The sequence below is a fragment of the Penicillium expansum genome (genome assembly GCF_000769745.1).
Source record: "Penicillium expansum strain MD-8 chromosome Unknown contig83, whole genome shotgun sequence".
NCBI classification, from domain to species: domain Eukaryota; kingdom Fungi; phylum Ascomycota; class Eurotiomycetes; order Eurotiales; family Aspergillaceae; genus Penicillium; species Penicillium expansum.
In genome coordinates, this window is record NW_015971356.1 from 214886 (window position 1) to 238810 (window position 23925).

Here is a 23925-nt window from a genome sequence, read left to right on the forward strand (position 1 = left end):
ACATTACAGGTCAACCTAGATTTATCTCGACTGTATAGCAGGGTTTTCTACAAGGGTATCCATCTTGAATTTAAGCACGTAGGAAATATTCATTGTGAGCATCTTCAAATATCTTACTTCAGCTCCCTTCCTATAATCCATAACTCACTTTCCAAGAAAATAATCACCGCTACTTAGTTGACTCCTCTTCCTTCTTGATCGGAGTCGTCTCGGTCTCGGAAGTAAGTTCTTCTGGAAATGGCTTGCGCGCCCACACACGTCGTCTAAACGATGATCAGCATGTCAACCCCCTCCAAACCACACCACAGGGGTATCCCAAACTCACGCTCTGTGATAAATATGATATCTTGGGTTCTTAAGTTCCGAACGAACCTTGGCCAAATAGACAGTAACCTCATCCTTGGACCAAGGATGAGGCTCACCGAAGGAGGTAAGCAACCGCATACACCATCCCTCCATACCCGAAATCCAATGTTGGAAATTAACAACGCCCGCCTCTTTGTATTTCTGATCTCGAGCCCACGGGCCAATCGGCCACCGGTATGGCTTCTCTTGGAAATCCACAAACCCAGCCTTCTCCATCATGCCGCGCATGCCATCAAGAGTATCTAGCTTGAGTCCGCCCCGCGCACCGCACCCATTCATGGTCGGGCCCCAGGTTCGCAGGATGCTATCTGCTGGCAAGCTGTCATCATCACATTCGATGTGTATATCACCTTCAAGTTGTTCGATCCAGCCTCCTGGTCGTAGATGTCTACGAGAGACCCGATGTTAGTGCACATGGTTGGGGGGGTTAGGACATGTGGGTGCTTTACTTAAAGGAGCTTGCGTAGACGTGATCCCATCCCGCGGGATCGAACGAGCCAGTCATGATCCGCATGTGGATTAGATCGAGGGGTTGTTTCCAGGTCCATTCCTGTAGGACGTTGTCGACTTCGAGGATGCAGTTGGGCGGCATCCATGTGATAGGAGGTGGGAAGAGGTCAACTCCTCGGACGGTCGCTAGATGGTGTTAGCTCGCCACATTGGGGATACCTTTGGGATTGACACTCACCAGATGGGAACATGTCGGCAACATCGCTATATAAGTGTTACATTGGTATATGTCCTGTCTGTTACGAGAAGAGGGGGTTCTCTGCCGACGTACATAGCCCAGTTACCCTTACCCGTTCCAATGTCGAGGATATGTTTAGGATTCTTCCCGACAGGCGCTCTAAAAAGCGGGTTCTCTCGCTCTGAATCTAAAATGAGAGCGAGCAAGTGACTAAGAGTGTTAAGGTTAATAATGGCATAGAGAAAGGACATTTGTACGTACCCAACTTCGTAGGACTCGAATGCCAGGTCATCGGAGGGAATCCTGGTGAGAACCGTGTATTAATTGACAGCTTCTTTAGTGGCGGATACTATGGCATGCATACAGATATTCTTTGTCGCTCAGCGTTTGATACCTGGGGATAAAAGGTACATGTAAGCAACGGGCGGAGCCCCGGAGTGCACCAAATGTACGATGAAAACATACCGTCTGCCATTTTCCATCAAGCCTTTATAGATTGAGGAACCGATAGACGTTGTCTCCCTGGCATTGTGTTAGAAATTAATGATATGAAATACCGGGCTAGATGTGGGTATTTACGACTGCCAGTCATCGCCATACTCGCCTGACACGTAGACATCCGGATCCTAGACCTTGTTAGAATAGCGAGGAGAACAGGTGAGCGACGAGTATACCACTGCAATCCGTGGTGAGTTTGGCATGGTTCAATATCTTGCCCCTCAGGATGGTAGGAAGGAGGGTGGAGGGAGGAGACCAAGGGGCCGTTGAAATGCTCATCGGTACTAATGTCCCACGGGTTTCACCCGTTTGTCCCGCAATCCTGTAGCAGTTTCAATAGTTGTAATTGGGTGATGGGATATAAGCGCCATTTCCTGCTCCACGGCTGAAGCCTAAATGGGGTTAGTGCAGTGCTAGCCACGTCGTGCGGATATTCCCGTCGACGATCATTGGATTGACGTTGCAGGGGTGGGCTAGAGCCACATGTTTGCTGAGATTCTGACCTCCACCGCGATGATTAGACAGAGATAAATAAGTACGAAATTCAACAGAAGTTTACTCTTTACACTGCGCTGGGCCTTGAGACTTTTTTCTAAGGAGTATTCGAACTATGGATAAACGGAAGCGTGCATTATGCAGGTTTGACAACTAGCGAACATGAAATGCATGTCAGCCCATAGATTAGGTAAACCTCCTAGCGCGCTTTTCAAGACTAAATAATGTCAACATATCCAAGGAGGGGGGGGGGGGGNATACTGTAAGGATGTAGGGCAAGGTCTCTGATATTGGAACCATAGAATGAATCCATAAAATTAGAGGGAATAATATATAATAGTATTGCCATGAGACACAGTAAATCAGAGGGTTCTCGATCATAACGGTCATCGGCAATTACGTATATTCTATGGTGACCTGCACATCTAGGTCTAAAATAAATAGCCCTAATTGATTCTGGGCTGCCCTAGGTTCGCACTGAGGCTTCATAAGTCCGAATCCTACCGATAGTAAGTGAAGTGAGACTGCTCCGGCTTACAAACGAATAATGAATACATTTATGTTAGTGTATCCTCAACATAATAGGGACGGTAAAATGAGCTGCCAATGTTTGATTGGGCGTGTCTCGATACAGATTCTTAGGTTGAAAGGATTTCTTGAATACATTGATGGTACTAATGAATTAATTTAGTAAGCTAAATCAAATCAGATAGTAAACTTTCCCAAAAGTATGGGTTCAGCGCCAGGCCTCTATAAAGCTTCGTATCTTGTAAATATCTAGGTATAAGACAAACAACTAGACTGTCTTGATTAACCTCTCAATGAGGGTTTTTTGATCAAATTGACCTTATTATTATTAAGCTGATTATCTTTACACGATAGACGTAATAGCTCTTCATCACCTAGCCCTGTAGATATTCCGTTCCTTTGAGATTATTCATTCTTTAACTACTACGATATAGTGCTAGAGAGAAAAATTGATGAAAAGATAGTGATTTAAATATAGTAATGTTGATGGTAATACTACATCGGGAAGCGATCGGCTCCCAAGGTCCGATTCTTGACTTACTAAACTGATTGACTGGGCTCTTGGAGAGAATGCGGGAGGAACTGAATTGGGCCGAGAGAGATCAACTAAAACTGACCGTCACAATCGCTATGGAAGGCTATCGCAGGTGGCTGGGGAGGTTCATTAAGCTTCCAGACGAAGTGGCAAGGTTTCTCTACGGCTCTGGTGAAAATCCTGTGAACGGAGGAGATACATGCGGCCCCAGAAGCGGATGGGGACGAGCCATGACCTTTTTGAAGAGGAGTATACTCGGCCCAACGTCAGTGTCCCGGATCTTAGGAAATTAGGAATCGTTCGTTAGGGATAGGAGCCAGCTGACCTCGAACATAAGGTCTAAAAATTTTGATCGTTTCTTTTAGATGTCCTTCTTGCAGATATTTCCCCCTAAACACTGTCATTGCTGGCATATAACTTTTGATGATGTAGTTCCATTTAACTTTCGACACGGGTATTTTGGAGGATATGGGAGGAATAATATTGACCACGTACACATCGATGATAGAGATATGTCTCTGTATAGCAAACAGGCATAAATAGGCATGTACTAGCAACTCTAAAGGAGGAAGATGGATGGGAGGAGCTTAGGCAGCATACACCTCACCTAGGTAGCAATAGCGTGACGGCGTGTATTACACTTCGCCTGGTCATTGTTTACCCCAAACATTCATCACCCACTGCACGATTTCTTAACTCTTCAACTAACGTCCATTCGTCCATTTGGTTTTACTGTACCCCCGTCTAATCAAAATGCCTACTGACTTCTTCACGTTGAGACATCGTGATCGCCAACGGGCCGCTGCTTACCTACAGGCCCGCAGTAAAGTCATCACCGCTATGGGCGTGATTTACAAGCAAGTCGAAATCTACAACTCCGCCCAAATCAACCCCGCCTCCTACAAGTCTCTTGACATTGACTGTCGATTGCTTGAGCTAGATGATGATGGGAAGCCGCTTCAGCCCCCAAACTCCGATCCCTCCGACTCGATTTTCTTTGAGCCTCGAGGTGCAACGTGGGTAGCCCCTGTTCATGTTACCAACACCCAACGCGAGAGAGAAGTCAAGCGATATACCGAGCAATGGGAGAGCGTCAAAGATAACCCACTTGTTCAGAGCCTTCATTCCCAGGTCTGGTTTCTCTATTCGGGTTTGGAGCATATGTTTTTCCTCTTCCGCCGAGAGTTCTATCCTGAAGGAGACGACAGAGTACCACCCAGCCTCAGGGAAATGTTTAAATGGGCAAAGAGGTAAGAGATCTACCGCCTTTGTCATGCGATAGGTATACTAATTTACCCTTCATAGTGGGACTATCGTACCATCTGTGTTTGCTGATAGATTTTACTCGGCTATCTGGGGATCGATACGATGGTTTCCCGGTATCTGCCTTTGTGCCGAAGAAACTGCTATATCCTACAGGGAAGCCGCATACTCTACTCGTCATTTTGATTAAAGAAGAGCCCAGTGAAGAGCTGTTCCGCGCAGAGGTAATGATACTTACCGCAGCTATCATCACGCGTCTCAAGGGAGAGGAATGTTTGGAATATAATACTATTCCCATGAGTATAGAGCTAAGATATACTTATCCTTCTTGAAAGCTGATATACATTTATATAATTATAGGTCATGGCTATCACTATTTTCGGACGAATGCAAGCTCGAGTACTCGAAGCTCATTACAGCCAGCAAGGGCTAGTCGTCAAGAAGACCCGGCTTCTTGATTTCTCGACCAACCAAGTCGCTAACAAAAACATGAACATTCTGCTTGGATTTATGGCCAGTGACCTAGTCAGAGATCCTAGAGGACCTACAGCTCCTACCGATATCCCAACGGTTTGTACTACAGATCCAATAGACTCGGGAAACACGCTAACTATGAATTAGACTTTACCCACAGCCGAGAAAGTGGACACAGCGAAAGGAGGAACCCTTCGGAAGATGTTCCGGAAAATACGCCCACGAGTCGGGGCAGATACAGAGTCAGAACAATCGGAAGGGGTTACCCAGTAACCAAATTTACAATGTAGCCTTTCTTTTACCCCAACGTTGATAGGGGATCAAGTGCCAACCGAATGCCTGAAGTCCCAAGGAACCAGATCTCTCAAGACAGCCCCTCTGGTCCAACTCCGGCTCTAGTCGCAGCGGGTACCCGTCTCGACGAATTTGGCTCGTTACACGAAGACACATACTATATCAAGCAAGGGCGCACCACTGACGTAACAGGAGGAGTGTGCAACGGTGTGTTGCCTGTTTGCAAATGGGCGACACGATACGATATCAATGGTAATAGCGTCGACAACAAAAATATTCGTACGGAGGAGTTTATGATTATAGGTGTCCAAGATCGCTTTAATGAGTCTGGTGACTCTGGCTCATTTGTCGTGGATTCAACCGGGGCTGTTGTGGGCCTCCTGTTCGCCAACTACGAACACCATTTGCAGACTGTCGGACTTGCATTACCAGTCTCGGATCTTATGGACACGATGAATGATCGACTTAAGGGTCCTGTTTCTCTACGTCTCCCGTAATTTCCTTGCTTCCATCTGTTTTCATTGTCAGGAAGACCTTTTCCAACAGACAATGATATGATTAAACATGTCTGTCTTTATGTGGTTTGAAACGGTCTGTGGTTATTATTTATGAACAACAGCGTGATTCCAGTCTATCTGCTTATCTTCCTATCCCCCTAGCTGTATTTGTGGGCTTCTTCAGTCCTATCGAGTGGGCGCTATCTTCTACCTGTCAATCAGCCTTGAGTTCCTGCGCGAGATTCATGTTGACGGCGAAGTCCGAGAGAACGTGGCTACCTATTTATATCTTTAAAGAGAATATTCTGCTTTGCTTTAAGCTCTTATGGCCGTTCATTTGCTTGCTTTAAATTAATTTCAACCTAATACCCTTGAAGATAGAGTAAGTAAAGATCGAGTAAACACCCCCGAATGTATGAAGAGGTAGAGAACTGTAGAAAATCTGCAGATGCGTGGAGAGAAGAAGAAACTATCTACAGATGCTGGACGAAATTTACTAAGAGCAAACATAGAGTGATATGGCTTCCAACAACTTTCCATTAAAGGAATACAAGAAATCAACGCTTGTTTGTGGCAGCAAGACCTAGATCCCAAGAGAGCTTTGATCAAGCTGTATTGACTGAAATTTGATCTTTAGCAGCTGTCGGTGTGACCATCGCCTCCGTTCTTGCATTGGTATCCGCACTTCTGGATAACCTTGATCTCGCCGTTGGACCCTCCAAGGCAAGCGAACAAGGCATTGTCTCTGGTTACGCCAGGGAAAGCGGACTGAGCGTCTGCAACCGCATTGCGGATCTGGGTATCGTAGTTGCCTTGATATCAATTTAGTAATTTGCTTTATAGTAAGTCGGATTATATAGTTTGTTTCACTAACCTCGGGAAAGAAGAGCCGAGGAGCAGTAATCGAACTTGGTTTGGCAGTTCTTAGCTGCACCAAGAGAGGCAAAGGCAGCCACGGAGGCAATGGAGAGGATGCTGAGCTTGACCATTGTGTATGTAGAGGAGGGTGGTTTTGATAGAAGAGGAGTTGCTAAGTTATTGAGATGATTGTAAAGTGATGATGGGAATATTTAGAGGGGATGGGAAAGGGGTCTTTATAGTTCGCATCTTGTCTTGTTAAGCTGCGAGGATTGTATGCGACACTATTGCTGCGGGGTACCTACTTCTAGCCCCCAATTCCCGTGTGAGCTATATCGAATGATGCTGGAGAAGACAGCATGTGGGTTCCGTAGATGTGGTGAGGTGGCTGTACCTGAACACCGGACCTGATTCCTACAGCAGTCTACCCTTGTAAGATTAAACCACCTCCACTTTACTAGTTTAGCGTAAGCATTAACTAGTTTTTAAATATTGTTCTTTAAAATGGTGAAACAAATTCGCATTTTTCAATACACGGCTCTCAATTTCATCTCTCAACCTCATCCGGTTGTGACAGCGGCGGCAGGGGATGGATCTGGCTCGGAATGGATCTGGCTCCGGGAGCTTGGGATACGCGGTATCTCAGATGCTATAGAGATAGAGAGAGAGATGGTAGTTAAAAAAGGAAGAATCCAGTATTCAGTACTCAGTATAGAAGCTGGAATACAGGTTGAATACATGGTGCTAAATTGAATTAGTGTTGGGCTGTGTAGATCTCCACGGAACCATTACAGCGCTGGTTGAATATTTCTAATTGTGCATGCAGTCTCATTATGCAAATTGTCACCCTGCCCTCTGGCCCCCGGTTGGAAATCAGGGATTGACCTGTCGATCCCTGTGTATGGGACTCAACGTCGTATTTTGCGCTAGCGGTGTGAATCCTTCGACTCCCATGATCCTCTGGGGTGACTGCACGGTACATAACTCATGCTTCTGCGCCTCTGTAGACGTGAGGAGATTGAACATAAAGATGGCAGTCGGACCAACAGATGACAGAAATCGGAAGATTGAGCGGGCTGAGGATTGATCTCACGGTAAACTAGTGAGTGCATTGGACAAATGATCAGCGTTCCTGGGCTTTTTGATTCTAAACCTATTCTAGAGAGACCCTGTCCCGACCCTTTTTTGGCCCCCGTCTGAGAGTAGTTGACCCACATTGCCGGAATGATGTTAGCTTCAGGAAATGTGATTCAGATCGTGACTGCGGAAAGAGGACCGCAATGAACGATTGACTATCAACGCACATCTAATGTTATATTCCTGGAATTGACCATAGTTGATCCAAATTGATCTAATTTCAGGAGAATGGAGGCGAGCCCATTTTTCATGAGATGCTTCGAATGCTCTACGGCTTGTCGTTGGAGTGGGGCTCCACAGGGTCGTTCCGGGGCCGTGGCCCCTGCAGCCGCAGCCTACGATGGGCCAGCGAGAGTCAACCGATCTACATATCAGTGGATCACGTGCAGTTCCTAACACCGAAGCATCCAACCAGGTATCCCCCTCGGCATTAGGGAAAAGAGAAACCAGTTGTTCTCAGTGAGTACCCAGTGAGCAAGAACATGATTAACCCTGAGGGCATCCACTGCGGAGAGGAAATCAAGTATGTTGTATGCTATTTCTTTGCTTATTGTGTGCCAAGAGAAACCAGTGCAACGAGGGGGCCAGAAGCTAGATTCTAGACGACTTTTTTCATCTAGCCAACCTCATGTAGTGGATTCGGCTGCAAAACTGAATTGGGGCGGATTTCCTGACTTTGATCCTTGGGGGGTTGTCGCTAAAGATATCCAGACAACAAACTGAATGCTTAAAGGAAAAGAAAATCACAAGCTTAAGAGATCCTAAGTCTCATTTCCTCGAGTTGCGCGATTTATCGAACTGCTAGCCTGCACTAGCTTTTGTCCGCAAATATTTCAGGAAGCTAAGATCTGTCCTTGGGAGAGGCATTTGCTTTCGCCTGCTAGCTTTATTCTTGTTCGAGTATGTATTAGCTGAGCCATTGCCTGCGCTAAATGTAGATAACTTTGAGAAAAATGAACTCAATAATATCTTATAAATTACTCTGCAAGCCCGACGTCATTTCGAATTGTCTAAAAAGGAGATGTGGAAATGAGCTCCATATTGGCGGGGCCTTCATGTCTTGGTAAACCTATTATTCTCCGATGGTTACTGACGAGGAACATGGTGAAAAAATTCAATTCGTGCGGAAGCTTTGAAGGGTTTCACCCAGGTGGGCTTTTTTTGGTTACACCTACGTAGTAAATGTTGACCAGAGCGAAATTCGAGGGTTAACTAGGTAGGGTTGGTCACTGAAGCCAGTGGGTTAGTATGTGGGTCAAACAACTATGAAATAGAGGGTTAGGAGTGTGACACAGTGGCATGCTTCTATGCGTCAAACAACAAACTTTCGGGTACTCAACTCTCAGGTCAACTAGACCAAGACAGAAGACTATACTACCTCTTGCCCATGGTGATCCACGTAGATGTATGTCGCCACTGAAGACTAAGACAACCAAAACTGGGCTTTAGGCACAAAGTAACCAACATCAACATTGCCGAGTATCATGCGAAGCAGGGTGACAGTCAACCAGAGAAGTTAAAAATTCCGAGGATACACCGAAAGCTCGCAGATTATTACCGCAATGTAATCAGATCAGCAGAGAAGCCGAAGGAACGACTGTTCATCTCGCACTTAACAGGCATTATGCATCAACCTTGGGATGCACCAAAATGTCAGAAGTGCCAGGAAATGATCGGTCACGGCTGGGTGGGAAAGAATAATAAGGTAAATAATTACCTCAATATCCTTACCGTCACCGACAAATAGTTCGCTGAGTTGTTGAACATCCTGGAAGAAATGGATGTTGCCAACAAGACCCTGGTATGATGGTGGGAGATCAGTAAGTGCCAGATCCCAATATTTTCATGCCAATTAACCCTAACCCCGACAGTAGCGTTTCACTCCCTGAGGACATCGACTTGGCCCCATACCTTGACCCTCATATCGCCAGCTTCCACGTCCCTCAGTCTTTGCGCACCCCCAACTGCCACCTATCGAGATCATCTCTCGAGTGGCTTCAATCAAAATCCTCCCTACAGTTCTTGATATAGATCTTAGGTACGGAGTAATGTAAAGAAAGATACAATACTAGCCAATCAACAATATAGAATGGAGGATGGAGGATGGAGGGAGGCACTAGCCTGCTGCTGCCTGCTAAGCCCCGCCCAACAACCCGTTCACATCAACCCTCTCACCCTTCAATACTCCCACCTCTCAATCCTCCCTTGAATGCCTCAAAATAATAACAGCCTTCGTGGCGATTTACAATATCGCGACTCGACTTCCAACTTCCCACAAGAGAACATGAACTCCACCTCATATCCCCTGTCGTACCAAACAGTTGGTCAGCTAGATGACTCAGACTTCAAGCTTCAATCCCTATCAACCGACCTGTCACTTTGCCTACCAAAGAAAGAGGATACCCCAGTAATTTTGAATATTCTTCAAAATAAAGCAAACTCCGAATTCGATAAGTCCATCTCGGAAGCCACAACCGAAGAGCTCGAGGGAATCGCTCGACGATGGACATCCCTCTCTCAACCACTCACCTACGTGAACTTTTTAATTTGGCATCACGATACGCCCATCGGGATCGCTGGCCTGGGTTGGATCGGTGCGACCGATGGAAATGAAGCTGAAAGTGACCGATCACGAGCTGGCGCAGCGGGCGTAATTATTGAGCCGGTCGCGCGAGGCAAAGGGTATGCATATGAAGCACTGCGGATGGTTTTTGATTATGGGTTTCATGAATTGGGGCTGGTGGAGATTCGAGTCGGTAGTCATTCTGGGAACGTACCGATGAAAATGCTGATGGAGCGGAAATTTGGTCTAGAGGTAGAAGGGAATAGTGGACATGATAATGTGGATAAGTTTGGGAATGATCTTTTGTGGATAGTTAAGACGGACGGTCACTAGGGCTGAGAAGCTATGATCTCAATATTCAGTCCAAATGTATACTACTCGAACTTGAGGACCTGTTTGCGACTTTTCATGTTTGGTGAACCTTTAGTCTTTGGACAAAAGCCAAGGTATCAGAATGAAGCTTAGCATCAAGCTTTAATGGTGGTAAGAGATGGGAGGAATATCGATTAGTATACAGATCGTAATGGTCGTTAGCTATAAATACATATGGAGTGGGGAGTAGGCTTGGCACGATTAGTATCAAAAGCTTCATTTTACCCCGTAGAGCGCCCTTCCAAGACATCTTTAAAAACATATCCACCAAAATTGAGGAACGGATGCTCTGTCAGTTCACGAGCAGTTTTCCTCTCCGATGGAACCCAAGTGAGCATATCCCTAGCAAAAGATAAGAACAGCTCCCTTTCTGAGTCATCGAGAGATGGGATTGTATCCTCCAATTTCCGATTAGGTATCAGTTCCTCGTGAAGGAATTTCCCTACCAACCATCAGCCGAAGTACTCACACGCCAGAATTTAGAATAAAAGACTCACCTTCTTCATCGAAGTACGGACCGCCAAAGACCTCTCGGGCATTCTTGCACGGCTTTCCAACCTCAATGCTAATCGTAGAAGCATATTCTACCTGTGACATAAAGTCTGCTCGCTCAATTACCTCCTTAGGTGGTGGACCAAGCAGAGCAATCATTTCTGCCAGATGTGATTTAGGATCGTATCGACCGTTAGCATCTTCCACTTGAGTAAACAGCTCTGTGCCTTCGATAATGTTCCAAACCTTTGAAACCAACAGGTTAGTCTGAACATCATGAATAGGCGCATAGATATTCGAGCTTCTTACAAGGACACCAAAGTTCCATATATCGGCGCTAAAGTCCCACCCATAGTCAAGGACAACTTCCGGCGCGCGGTAGTAGTTTGGTTGTATAGGATACGTAATAACGGGTTCGTTTTGTGACTTTGTTTCTAGGTCGACGACATCCAATGGCCATCCCGAGCCGAAATCGTTTATTTTGGGGAGTATATTTCCGATCTCCTTAACGTCCATGGGCCCGAAGCCGTTGTAGCTTTGGTAGGTAGTGTGATTGGTCACAGGATCAGTCTTGTAGTGCATGGGAAACTTGAGGACTTGTTCTTGGATGAACCTAGGGATAGCGTTCTCATTCTCAAAGGTCATCAGGATATTTGCGAGCTTCAGGTCTAAAGCCACTTCCCTGATCAGCAAACGCCATGGCTTTAGTGGAATCCAACGAGTATCACTTGCCAGTATGAATAAGTCTGCATTCAGCGTGCAAATACTGTAGCCCGAGAAGAAGCAAATGAATATACGCCTTCGCAACCGGAAGAGGCATTCTTCGGTTCTCGAAACGTTTCTGAAAGACTGTCATTGGTTCCCGCATTGCCTCATATACAAAACAAAGGTGTGTTTTATCCGAGCTCTGGAGCTCGAAGCTCCCCAGACAGTGGCATGTACCATCATAGCCCTGATGTAAACGGTTTTTTTGTGCAACGGTTTCCTCGATACCAAGAAGATGACTCGCAGATGTAGCATAAGAGCTATTCAAAATCTTCAAAGCAACCGGTCGCTCGGACTGCCATCGGAATATGGTAGCCCAATATCTCCGATTAGTCTCGGATGGAATTGTCACAGAAACAAAGCATACCTTCTCACATCTCGCGCGAGCCATACGGTCGAACTCGTTCCCCAGCCAATCTTTGCTAACAACTGGTACTTATCGCCAAGTGTTTCGCCTGGTATTGCTGTGTAATAATCTTGTGGGATGTATCTTGGGCATCTTTCTTCGTCCACGACCTCGTGGCTGGGTATGGCAAAGGTAGGACCTGTAGGAGGGAGCTGGAGCGGCTTTGTGCGCAGCTAAATGAATGTCCGCTTTGTCACGCGACTTGTAAAGCGTAAGCCAATCATGGGAACATGTAGATTTCATTCAAGTGTCGTGTGGGTGAATGAATTTGGCTTGAACTGTGTGGGTGGATGGTATGTTGGCCTTGGCGGGACGGTCCGGCGCCCCACTCTGTGGAGCAGATGGAGCGTTTAAGGTTGGAAGATTGGGAGAGAAACTTATCTCAACTCAGTCTTTATAAGTCAATAAGTCAATTAAGATCTATATCTATTTCTTGAAACCTGCGGCAAAAGGTAAGGGGGAAGTTTGAATTCGGAAAAAGGCTACATTACTAAGCTTTGTTTTGATTTGGCCAGATTGACTTGCACCGCTGTTCACCTTTGCAATGCCTTGTTACATATTAGCTCAAGCTTTGTCTTCAGTTTGTTCTCTCTAGTCGAGATCCAAAGAGGCTATTATACAGGAATCACGCTTAACTGATCGTTTTTATTCACTCGTATCTCTTAGTAAAACAAAATCATTCTCCACGCCTTACAGGTGAATTGTAGGTTGTTCATCCTTGCAGTCATCGTCCTTCTCAAGTTCTCGCACAATGATCCTGTTACCGCTCACACGCTCACATCTCCACCTACAGCAGGTCCAGTTCAGAAAGCCTGCCACACGTTTGGGACACAATGTGCATCGGATATCGAGGGTTAGACGTTGCAAGAAGGACTCTTGAGCGACCGTAAAAAATATTGCTTGCGCTGGGAGACTGGAATGTAGCGGGCTGTTTTGAAGCATTGCCCGTGAAAGCTCAGGTGCTGATGTTGAATAGTCTAACGAGTTCAAAAAGGACTCTTGCTCTTGCATGTCGTCGTTGCAAATCAATCGCAATAAAATATCCCTAAGGTGAGGGATCTCACCGATGGCTCTGAAAAGAGAGTCTTCCTCTTTGAGTCTTCTTCGGTACACAGAGAATTGCAAACTGCGGATATTTGGGCAATGAAGTCGAATTTGTATAATCCGGTTGGTGAAAGAAGGAACCTCCTCGCCAGAGTCGGATGCACGTGGGAGAAGCGAGAGCTCAGTAAGAGATTTGCCGTGGTGCCTAAGTGTTGCTTGGAATGTATGCTCCTTTTGGCAGCTGGACATTCGAATTGTTTCCAATAGATGAAGGGAGGAGACAAAATCACTTGCTGCTCTATCGTAACTCTCCCAGCCTGGGAAGCTCAGAGCTAATGATCTCAGCAAATGGAACTGGCAGCTAGTTGCTGCGATAAGCACACACTCGGAGACATCCCACAGTTGTAAAACCCGAAGCCCAAAAAACGCATTCTGATTTTCCCAAGCCTTAAAATAGCCAAGGCGGACTGAGCTTAGACTGAGGTATCGTAGGCTTCCCCCATGCAGTCTGTGCTCGTCGTTGAGATTCTGAGGAAAACCTTTCCATTCTGGGCACCCTGGTTCTGCTGGATTGAGTCTCAGTTCCGATGGGTCCTCAACGATATGTACCCGAGATAGGTTTGGAGCTAATCCGGTTGCTAGGTGTATGGCTGCTTTGGCATTTAAACACACAGCCCATTCACTGTCAACTTTTGGGAGCGGGACTAGGATGCTAGAGAGGGAAGGTGACGTAGCCAATTTGTATTCATATTCATCAACATGAGAAGGTACATCGTTCTTATAGCGCAAACTGGGTAAAATAAATATCGTAATATGCAGTCTGCAATGTGGTATAAACCGATGCAAGGTGTCGAGCAAACAGGGTGGAAATAACTCAACACAGCTCCAGGTCATATCTCGAAGTTTCGATAGTCGGCTCAAGAGAGATTGAAGTGGACTCCATATCGCATGCTGAGAGTTGGGAAAACGGTAGTTCAAGTAAAAATCGGGAAAAATACAGTCGATTTCGCGACGGTAGTAGCTACCTAGGCAACTCAAATCACCCTCACCTTCCTCTTGGTGGATATTCAAAGATTCCAGCATCTGGTCCCTGTTGGGCTCGATTGGGAGTACGGTTCCCCGAACTGTTACTGAACGAACATATGCAAATGCAGATGATCTGCTGAGAATTTCATTGTACCGTTGAACATCTTTGTCGAGGCTTTCGCGACCCACAACGGTGAAATTGAGGTGTCGGAAACGATACCTGTTAGCAAAAGCTAAGCAATATTTGTTCGTTAGTGCAAAGCTATAGACACTAGGGGGGTCATCAGATGCTAGATGGTCGCATATTTGCTCAATCGGCTCTGGTGGGAAAGAAACTAGGGAAGACATGTTCGATTGGAAGTAGTAGTGGAGCCCAGGTGTTGAAAGAGGTAGTATGGGAGAAGACTGCCGTAGATGAAAGGAAAGGGAGAAATAAGTGGTAGAAAAGCGAGACTCCTCGCGGCCTCAATTCAATGTGACATAGATTGGCCTGATATGGGCCGCCTGAGTGGATGTCTAGATAGAAGGAGGTAAAAGATATGTGAGTGATTTACAAGAAAGTGGAAATCCTCTACGTATATATGTTAAACTGGAAGATGAACCTAATATGTAAAACAAAAAGAAAGACAAAGAAATCAAACATTGACTGCATAAATGATCCAAAATGGTCACCTTTCCTGAGTCAAATGTTGCACAAGTAGGTATTCTATCTAAAATGCCAATTAACCAATCCCGTGAAGCTTCAAATCATGCACCGGAGAATAAACATCCCGTCATAACATATATTTCAACAACATCCCCAAGGAGCATGCACTTCACTACCAAATGGAAGGCAAATCTCCATTTGAAAGCCGGGAGAGCCTTTCGTCGCTGAATTGGAAACATTCTGGAAGTCCCGTTTCATCCCAGGTCTTGCCAAGTACAAGTTGGGCGACAGCCGGGGCACATGTAAATATCCGGGCCATACCTGTTACTAGTCAGCAGTCATCTTTCAAAATGTGGTTGAGCAAAACAAAAACTCACCATGGCCATTAAATCCAGCACAAATATACTGTCCGGGCAGAGAATCAATCGCCCCGACGAACGGAACAGAGTCCGTAGTCATGGCAATTATCCCTGTCCAAGCATGATCCAGCCCCTCGCCGTGCATGGCAGTCTGAGCCGAATAAGCAGGAAACATCTCACCAAAAGTCCGCAGAGCGTCCTGGGCAATCTCCTCATTATACCGGGAATCGTCAGTGCTGTATCGACCAGCCTTTGTCTCAGGGCTCATTGTTGGGTTTGCTCGCGATACACCCAACACCAATGTACCATCCCCCTTACGTTGAATTAGGGAGTAGAAGTGGAAGAGGCTGAAGCGGAGCGAGAAAGTGCTCTGCAGAGCCTTCTGGCCCGAGAAAGCTGGAACAGGCACGATGGAGTGAGCCTGTGCACGGTTTGGCCGAATGTAAGCCTCCAACTGCGGCAGTAACAAGGCAGCATGAGCATTTGTGCAATGGATAATTTTCTCTGCTTCTATTATTCCCCGGAGCGTATGCACCTTCCAGGCTTCTGGGGCTGCATCACTCCGCTCAATTTTAGTGGCAGGACAAAACGTGAAGAGCTTCACACCCTTGGATATCACTGCCTGAAGAAGAAACTGTGCAAGCTTTGCCGGGTGGCTTGATCCCGCTGGCCACTCATATGCTGCTACAGCCCCTGGGACTCTAGTCTTCTGCTTGGCCTGGTCTCCTTCATAGAATGTGATGTGCGAAGTATCGCCGCCTGCTTTCTTAAATGCTTCCAGGCTCTCTGCTTCGTAAGCTGCAAATTCTGGGGTCATGCAAACATCAAATGTCGTTGTCAAGTTGAAGTCGCATTCCACATTATGTTCTTTGACAAATGCATCGACTCTTTCTAGGACAAGTCGCTCATCCTGGATGATCTTTAATGCTTGTTGCTCTCCATGCACTTTGGCATATGCGCTGAAACCCCTGAAGGCATCTATTTTCCAAATTAGAAAGGCTCGCAATATCCCCAATAGAAGTCTGACAAACCTGGCCGCACGTGCCCAGCATTCCGTGAGCTCGCACCACTTGCTGCCTCTCTTGCCTCGAGAATCACGATATCCTCAGCTTTGGCCCCTCCTTCGATCAGCTTGAAGGCCGTCAAGCCGCCAGAAATACCGGATCCCACAATGACATATTTTGAGTTTGATGGAACAGTTGTTTCGACGTTCGCATGCAAGTTCGGATATGCCCGAGTTGTTCGTTGCCAGTAACTTAAACAAGGGGTGGGATTTGGCAAGCTTTGGCTTGTCTTAATATTTGAAACTAACATTTCAGAGGATTTTCGATTAGTCAAGGATTCTGCAAATCTTCATCGATATTTATATAACTTGGAGAGAGTGAGTCTCGTATTCACACCGTTGTCGGTGCAGGGATGCGGGGAAGGCTAGGAATCTCCTATCGCGGACCCCTCAAATCCTCCAACCCAAAAAAAATTAGCCCCAACTCTTTCAGCTAATTAGATTCTCCCCAAGGTCAACTTATCTCCAGGTCCACTCGTTAAGCTAACCTCGGAGTGTAAGTGAGTGGAGTCGATTCAACGCCAAGATGCCTGGTATCTTGTATATCAGCAACTCGGGCATTCCTCCGATGTTACCCCAATAGTGGAATATCACCAGTGGTGCTTTAAATGCTTATCACGCGTGCACCTTGCAGAACCATCCTCGGATCTGCAATCTGAAGTCTACCCCGGACACATTATTTGACCTGTCGGTGAGGGGTCACAGGAGCCTTATCACAGCTCGGGCCTGCATGGGCCTGTATTTGAATGGCCAAGATCGCTAGAATATTGGCTTTTTTTCCTCCTCCCTGTCAAACCACTACAATCATGGTGTCCTTCAAAATGTTCCGTCGCAATGCGTCGACAAACATCGATATCCGATCTCCAGAGGAGAAGGCCCTTGTCCGACGTCTTGACATGTTCCTGATGACATTCGGCTGCCTTTCACAGGGTGCGTTGGGCTACAGACACCTCCTCACAGCTTGAGATCAGGAAACTAACTTCTGTTAGTTATCAAATATCTCGATCAACAGAATATCAACAATGCCTACGTGTCTGGCATGAAGGAAGATTTAAACTTAATCGGAAATGAGCTTAATCTGTGAGTTGTCCGAAAATATTTACATAACGCAGAGTTGATGATAGCTGATAATATCTAGATTCACAACATATTTCAACGTCGCCTACTGCATAATGCTAATCCCCTCCCAAATCATCCTGACCTACGTACGCCCAAGTTATTGGCTCCCAGGCTTGGAAATTGCATGGGGTGTTCTGACCGGATTGATCGCGATGACAACGAGCGCGAAACAAGTCTACATTATCCGTGTATTCCTCGGTCTATGCGAAAGCAGTGCTTGGCCAGGAATGATGACATTATTCAGTATGTCATTCAAAAGCCCTTTTCTTGACCCACCGAATTAACCAACCCTGCAGTGTACTGGTATACCCCAACCGAACTCGCCAAGCGAATGGGATTCTACCACTCCTGCCAAGCAGTCGGCCAAATGCTGTCGGGCGCCATGCAAGCCGCAATCACCGACACTCTCAACGGACGCAACGGACTAGCAGGATGGCGCTGGCTATTCGTTATCAACGCAATCATCACGGTAATCTGGGGATTCGCAGGATTTTTCATGCTCCCTGATCTACCGAACAGACCTAACCCACGCGCATTTTGGTTCAAGAAAGTTGACGGCGAGCTTTCGCTGGAACGGCTCGCGCGCAACGGTCGCGCCGAGCCAAAGAAGATGACCTGGGCCGGCGTGAAGCGCACGTTCTCGGGATGGGTTGTTTACTTCATTGCGGTTCTGTATATCGCGACGGTTCTTGGAACATACGGATATGTTTATTTCGGGCTGTTCCTGAAGTCTCTCAAGAACCCAGACGGGAGCGCGAGATGGACTATCTCGCAGGTCAACGTTATCCCCATTGGAGGATCTGCCATCAACGTCGTTTTCGTGTGGATCTGGGCTCTGTTATCGGATTACTTTGAAACGCGTTGGACGCTCATCGTTCTTCAGGCGGTTATTGGGATTGTTCCGTGTATCATCATGAGCATTTGGACTACACATCCGGCATCGGTGGCTATATCTGCTGCTTATGCATCATACTTCATCTCGTATATTTGTCTCGGCACGGCGCCGCTGATCTTCGCCTGGCTCTCTGATCTTATTCCACAGGATCCAGAGGTGCGGTCTCTTGTTGTCGGTGTTGCTGTTGCTGGGTACTATGCCATCTCTTCGTGGTCACAGGTGCTCGTCTGGCCTGCAAGTCAAGCACCATTCTATAAATATGGATGGCAGTCTGCATTAGCCTTGTTGGTTCTTGTGATTATAATGACGAGCATTTTAAGATTCGTGGATGTGCGATACCTCCTACCAAAGCGCGAGGAATTCCGTGCTGTGTTGGAGGAAGATATTGTTGCGAGCAAAGGGGCTGGTCCATCAGTGTTGGCAGATCAGATCGAAGATCGGCATCGGGTAGATGGAAGCTCGAAGGTGTCTCCCACGTCAAATGTGCGTGAGGTTTAGGCATCGGAGCTCTAATCGATCTCATGTTTACGTTGATTTGCTTTGCCCTCACGATGATATTGCACGCTAGTTTACCCTTTTTGATTTATATTCGATACCCAGTTAACTGTCCTTATAAGATTAGACCTCTTCCACTCATCAAGCAAAACACAGTGGATATTCATTGGCAGTAATTAGTAATTAGCTATAGTATGTCCACAGTAAAATACATGGCCCAAAAGCTCATGTCAGGCTCAGAAGAGTAAACAAATACCCCCGTCCTCATAATCTCCAATGTCACATTGATATTATCCTACCATTAGGCTACCAGTGGAGGTAACCTAGTAGTAGAGAGGGTTCTCAGGGTCAGTAAGATCAAAGATCACACTAGAGTGAGGCTTAGCACCACCACGATTGGCAAACTCCTTGGGGAAGTCAATAGAGCGGTTGAAAGAAAGGCTACCGTCCTCGTTGAGGTCGATATAGAGCGCCTTGAAGTCAGCTGGGGTGTTGATGATACCAATATCACCAGTCTGGACGAAGTAGTCGGTGACGACCAAGTGCTTCTGGTCAGGTGTGACCTTGACATAGTGAGGTCCGACGGTAGGCTGGTCCTCATCGGGGTCATCCAAGCGCTTGATGTTGTTGAGGTCGCTGATGTCTAACGCCACAATGTGGTTGGCTGTGGTGAGGGTGGCGTAAAAGTATTTACCGTCTTGGCTAATGTCGGAGCTGTGGGGGATGATGTTAGCAATGATGTACATTGTGGGTACATTTGAAATACTCACTAGATAGCGATGGTGTCACGGGCCTTGGGACCAAGATCGTAGAGTTCCTCAACCACACCCTGATTGCCATTGGCGTCTTTTCGGAGAGGGTAGATGACCCAAAGCTGACCCAGGTGCACGGCAGTGGCAATAGCAGCAGATTCCGGGTGTCCGGGAATGAACTTGACATCTTGGATACCACCACCCTGATTGAATTAGAATATGCATGAAAATTAAATATCAGGGGAGGGATTACATTAGGAATGGTAAGAGTGCTGAGAATCTTTCGGGAGTCTAGATCCCAGAGGCGCAGGGTATCGGCATGGCGGACTCCAAGGCTGGGCTTCAAGATAGTAATCGGCTCGACGAAGTCCGAAGTCAGAATGAGCTTTTTCTCCCAATCAATGCTGAGTCCGTGAGGTGAGAATTGCTGCTCAAGAATGTTGAGGGTGCCCTCCACATCCTCAGGCCATTCGTGAATGATGTTAAAGTCGGCATCAGTCTCAACGAGACGACCGGGAGAAGTACCAACGGCCGAGCCCATGTAGGTGATGAAAAATCCACCATCTGGCTTTGCCCGGACCTCATCCGCAATGGATGCAAGGATACCGCGGTTACTCTTGAGGAACTTGGGGCGGTAAGGATTGGAGGTATCAAAGTAGAAGCCAGTATCCTAATGAAGGATTAGATCTGTTATGGAAAGCGTATTGAAAGAATTAAACATACTTGAGTCTTCAAGAGAGATAGTAATCCACCACCCCAGATGGTCTTTCCATCCAGAGACGGACCCAGGTGGTGGGGGTCATTGCCGCTGCTGGGCACATCTGTGACCCACAAAAGAGTTCCAAAAGTGTCCTAAAATCGAATCAGAAAATAGATTCAGGCTAGTCTTTACTAGATTTATGATTGGCCTACATCATCCAAACTGTAGGTGGCGAGGAAGTCTACCAATGGTAGTTAGCATCATCTCCTCTCAACAATCCACCATTCGTAGATCCCATACCTTTATGGAACTTGTCTGCCGAGCCAGTCCAGAAATAACCAATCTTCTTTGGCTTGATATCACTCGACTCGAAAGGAGGGCTCTCCAGTGGAGGAGTTGGGACTTGCAAAATAGGCAAAGGAGGAGCGTTAGTCGTCAAAGCCTCGGTCACTCCAGGGATGCTGGGAATGAGAGGAGGCAAAGAAAGGCACTCCCCAAGCGCAGCCAGAGATGCAATGGAAGCAATAGAGTATCTCATCTTGATGGTGAGAAAGATTGAGCAGGATTGCGTTGGTTTGATGAGCATATCTGCGGGAAATTTCGAGAGCTTATATACCCGAGTGCGTCTTCCTCTCATCCCAAATGGGGCATCATCTTGCTCTTCCCCTGAATCATCTCGACAGTACAACCTAGAGCACGCAAAGAAGTCAGATTTTGGGTTTGTGTGATATTCCAAATTCCTTGAGGAGACGCTGATCTGCGAAATGGCGAATCTCATCCCTCAACGCCGACATGAGAATTCGAACAATCCCCGACTCGGGATCTGATGTTGGACTAGTCGTCCCCGTACTCAGCTCTTTTTGAAAAGTCAAATTGAGACTTTCCTTCCTAATCTTGAGGAGATGTCGTGATTGAAGTTAATCCAGAGTCTCAAGAGAGGGAATACAAGTTCATGAAATCAATAGTTCGAACCCAAATCATGCCTCTAGCAAGAGCCAAGAGCCGGTCTATACCAGTGCTTAGCCTCGCCTTGGCTATCAATGCCACTGATATGCTGTGGACGAACGGGTGGTGGAACTAGGGCTAAGGGAACTCATAATTTCCGAAATAGGAAAGGTCCAAGAAACGCCCTCGAGGATCGCCATCCCACATTCAACAATTCAACAAGCAATGTACGGTATTAAGGTCCAGAGGTCAAAGCAAAGCTCCAGCTTTAATTTCAAGTGAACTAGCAACAAAGAGGTAAAAGTAGAGGAATGATCTGCGCATGCCAAGAAATGTGGGATCTCTGTACTCATCAAAGGTACCGATGAGGTGATCCAGGGTCGAACGTTCAAGGTTCAATCTCCACCTTTCGAGAATCCCGAGAATCAAATTACCGACAACACCTGTCAGGTCCCTGGATCGACCTTTCTAATTTCCCCATGGAGATCATGAGCACGGGAGGCCCTGCACCGATTTCGACATGATGCCAAGAATGTTGTTATATTCTTCGCCATGCTGAGCTTTCTCCCAACACCTTTCAATCCATCATCGCTTCAGTTGGCTCCTTTCACAAAGACTTCCGCGAGAAGCGAGATGGATAGATCTTCCTAAATTGCATCATCTCGTGATTCGGTTTATACTTTCTACTAACTCGGTGTATTCTCATTGATCTCATTAGGACCAACATCACAAAGTTGAGAAACTAGGGAGCAGCATATTGAAACTAAATAATTTCCGGATTTCTATTCCCCTCGGCATTTGGAGGGGGTGGGGTGGGGTGGTGTCGAAATGTCATATATAACTGTGATGGCTCCAGGGTTCTTGGCTTGTCCAAATCCCATTCTTGTGCACATTCTTTTCCTTCATTCACGATGAAGTCCCAAAGCCTCGCGCTCTTTGGATTATTTGTTTCCTCTGCCTTTGCAGTACCTCGGACCAAGAGGCATGATGATGGCAATGACCAGCCGATCAGTGGTGCCAAAGGAGCCCCGATTCTAGGTAAGCCTAACAAAATGTTGGAAGACTCCCAGGCTGGAAGATCTCTCCAAGGATACGAGCCAGGTGGACGCACGCTTACAGCTCCCTACAAATAGGTGGAACAAACAAAGCCCTTGACCTTCAAAACCCAGACCAGTTCCGCACTGCCAGTACCGATAATGGCTTTGTGCCCAATGTCAAGTGGAGCTTCTCCGAGTCTCAAACTCGCTTGTTCCCAGGCGGATGGTCTCGAGAGCAAGTCATTCAGGACCTGCCCCAGAGTCATGACATTGCCGGTGCCCAGCAACATCTGAAAAAGGGTGCTATCCGAGAACTTCACTGGCACCGCACGGTTAGTAGCCGCAGCTACACACTTTCTATGGCATGTTACTTACTCTAATATCCAGGCTGAATGGGGATTTGTCTACAACGGCTCTCTCCTGCTTTCCGGTGTTGATGAAAACGGCGGCTTCACTACCGAGGTTCTTGAAACCGGTGATATATGGTACTTCCCCAAGGGCGTAGCGCATAATGTTCAAGGTCTGGACGATGAGAACGAGTATCTCCTCGCCTTTGATGATGGCGACTTTGAGAAGATTGGGTACGTTCCATTCACACTTTTACAAACTCAACATACTGACTGAGAAGAACTACCTTCATGGTCGACGACTGGATTGCCCACACTCCCAGAGATATTCTCGCCAAAAACTTTGGTGTTGATCCCAAGGTCTTTGACTCGATTCCTTCGAAGTTCCCTTATATTCTCAACGGTACTGTTAGCGAGAATCTTGACAAGGCCCCTATCGGTACTCTGAGAGGTGATAATTCCTACGTCTATCACACCTATAAGCACCCTTCAGAGCCTGTCCCTGGTCACGGTGGAACATTCCGCAAGATTGATTCTACCAACTTCCCCATTTCAAAGACCCTTGCTGCTGCGATTGTGGAACTGGAGCCTAAGGGTCTTCGTGAGCTTCACTGGCACCCCAATGTGAGTTTACAAACAAGTTTCCGAGAGGAGTAAACATATGCTAACAACCATCTAGGCTGAGGAATGGCTCTACTTCCACCAGGGTCACGCTCGTGCTACGGTGTTCATTGGTGACTCCAAGGCTCGCACCTTCGACTTCCAAGCTGGTGACACCGGTGTTTTCCCCGACAACAGTGGTAAGTGCACTTCTTGCAAGACCGAGAAAATATGCTAAATATTATTAAAAGGACACTATATCGAGAACACCTCCGAGACAGAGAAACTGGTGTGGATCGAGCTCTACAAGAGTGACCGCGTCGCTGATATCTCTCTGGCTCAGTGGCTGGCTTTGACTCCTGCTGATACTGTTGCCAACGTCTTGAAGGTCGACATTGAAGTGGTCAAGCAGATCAAAAAGCAGAAGCAAATTCTTGTTCAGGGCAAGAAATAATTTGGCATCGTCAAATCTTCTTGCCTATATCTTGACCTGACAGCCTATGTAGCAGGTGTTCTGTGCTGTTCTATATATTTACATGTACTTTTCTTTCTATTTTAACCCAATTTGAATCCTAATTTTTGGCAATACATGAGAATACCAAAGAAGCCAGCTCGTCCCCATCAAGAACTCGCCGTCTATATATGCAGAGAATATCCTTGGCAATC

The 23925-nt window shown here is 46.6% G+C and overlaps 10 protein-coding genes across 10 annotated transcripts; 4 read left to right on the forward strand and 6 right to left on the reverse strand.

Annotated features, from left to right (window-relative positions):
• Positions 1 to 169: 169 nt before the first annotated feature.
• Positions 170 to 1755, reverse strand: PEX2_029910 (class I SAM-dependent methyltransferase; the record flags this gene model as incomplete). Its single annotated transcript, XM_016740266.1, has 9 exons — positions 170 to 263; positions 326 to 754; positions 816 to 1002; positions 1055 to 1080; positions 1148 to 1264; positions 1316 to 1357; positions 1520 to 1576; positions 1634 to 1680; positions 1729 to 1755. 9 exons carry the CDS (start codon positions 1753 to 1755, stop codon positions 170 to 172), a joined length of 1026 nt encoding a protein of 341 aa, XP_016597388.1.
• Positions 1756 to 3863: 2108 nt separating this feature from the next.
• PEX2_029920 (uncharacterized protein) lies at positions 3864 to 5638 on the forward strand (the record flags this gene model as incomplete). The annotated part of the gene is made up of 6 exons (XM_016740267.1): positions 3864 to 4360; positions 4416 to 4489; positions 4530 to 4597; positions 4734 to 4943; positions 4995 to 5116; positions 5164 to 5638. The coding sequence occupies 6 exons, from the start codon at positions 3864 to 3866 to the stop codon at positions 5636 to 5638; spliced, it is 1446 nt and encodes a 481-aa protein (XP_016597389.1).
• Positions 5639 to 6271: 633 nt separating this feature from the next.
• PEX2_029930 (uncharacterized protein) lies at positions 6272 to 6627 on the reverse strand (the record flags this gene model as incomplete). Its single annotated transcript, XM_016740268.1, has 2 exons — positions 6272 to 6450; positions 6513 to 6627. 2 exons carry the CDS (start codon positions 6625 to 6627, stop codon positions 6272 to 6274), a joined length of 294 nt encoding a protein of 97 aa, XP_016597390.1.
• Positions 6628 to 9842: 3215 nt separating this feature from the next.
• On the forward strand, positions 9843 to 10529 carry PEX2_029940 (GNAT family N-acetyltransferase; the record flags this gene model as incomplete). The annotated part of the gene is made up of 1 exon (XM_016740269.1): positions 9843 to 10529. One exon carries the CDS (start codon positions 9843 to 9845, stop codon positions 10527 to 10529), a length of 687 nt encoding a protein of 228 aa, XP_016597391.1.
• A 260-nt stretch (positions 10530 to 10789) lies between these two features.
• Positions 10790 to 11880, reverse strand: PEX2_029950 (uncharacterized protein; the record flags this gene model as incomplete). The annotated part of the gene is made up of 4 exons (XM_016740270.1): positions 10790 to 11010; positions 11066 to 11306; positions 11370 to 11742; positions 11828 to 11880. 4 exons carry the CDS (start codon positions 11878 to 11880, stop codon positions 10790 to 10792), a joined length of 888 nt encoding a protein of 295 aa, XP_016597392.1.
• Positions 11881 to 12921: 1041 nt separating this feature from the next.
• On the reverse strand, positions 12922 to 14358 carry PEX2_029960 (uncharacterized protein; the record flags this gene model as incomplete). Its single annotated transcript, XM_016740271.1, has 1 exon — positions 12922 to 14358. One exon carries the CDS (start codon positions 14356 to 14358, stop codon positions 12922 to 12924), a length of 1437 nt encoding a protein of 478 aa, XP_016597393.1.
• Positions 14359 to 15119: 761 nt separating this feature from the next.
• Positions 15120 to 16620, reverse strand: PEX2_029970 (NAD(P)/FAD-dependent oxidoreductase; the record flags this gene model as incomplete). The annotated part of the gene is made up of 3 exons (XM_016740272.1): positions 15120 to 15268; positions 15325 to 16284; positions 16338 to 16620. 3 exons carry the CDS (start codon positions 16618 to 16620, stop codon positions 15120 to 15122), a joined length of 1392 nt encoding a protein of 463 aa, XP_016597394.1.
• Positions 16621 to 17175: 555 nt separating this feature from the next.
• On the forward strand, positions 17176 to 18881 carry PEX2_029980 (Major facilitator superfamily domain, general substrate transporter; the record flags this gene model as incomplete). The annotated part of the gene is made up of 4 exons (XM_016740273.1): positions 17176 to 17299; positions 17359 to 17449; positions 17508 to 17731; positions 17785 to 18881. 4 exons carry the CDS (start codon positions 17176 to 17178, stop codon positions 18879 to 18881), a joined length of 1536 nt encoding a protein of 511 aa, XP_016597395.1.
• A 320-nt stretch (positions 18882 to 19201) lies between these two features.
• Positions 19202 to 20916, reverse strand: PEX2_029990 (YncE family protein; the record flags this gene model as incomplete). The annotated part of the gene is made up of 6 exons (XM_016740274.1): positions 19202 to 19592; positions 19649 to 19833; positions 19884 to 20300; positions 20354 to 20482; positions 20543 to 20571; positions 20631 to 20916. 6 exons carry the CDS (start codon positions 20914 to 20916, stop codon positions 19202 to 19204), a joined length of 1437 nt encoding a protein of 478 aa, XP_016597396.1.
• A 1270-nt stretch (positions 20917 to 22186) lies between these two features.
• Positions 22187 to 23713, forward strand: PEX2_030000 (Bicupin, oxalate decarboxylase/oxidase; the record flags this gene model as incomplete). The annotated part of the gene is made up of 6 exons (XM_016740275.1): positions 22187 to 22313; positions 22409 to 22644; positions 22700 to 22893; positions 22941 to 23283; positions 23339 to 23459; positions 23511 to 23713. 6 exons carry the CDS (start codon positions 22187 to 22189, stop codon positions 23711 to 23713), a joined length of 1224 nt encoding a protein of 407 aa, XP_016597397.1.
• Between the last annotated feature and the right edge of the window lie 212 nt (positions 23714 to 23925).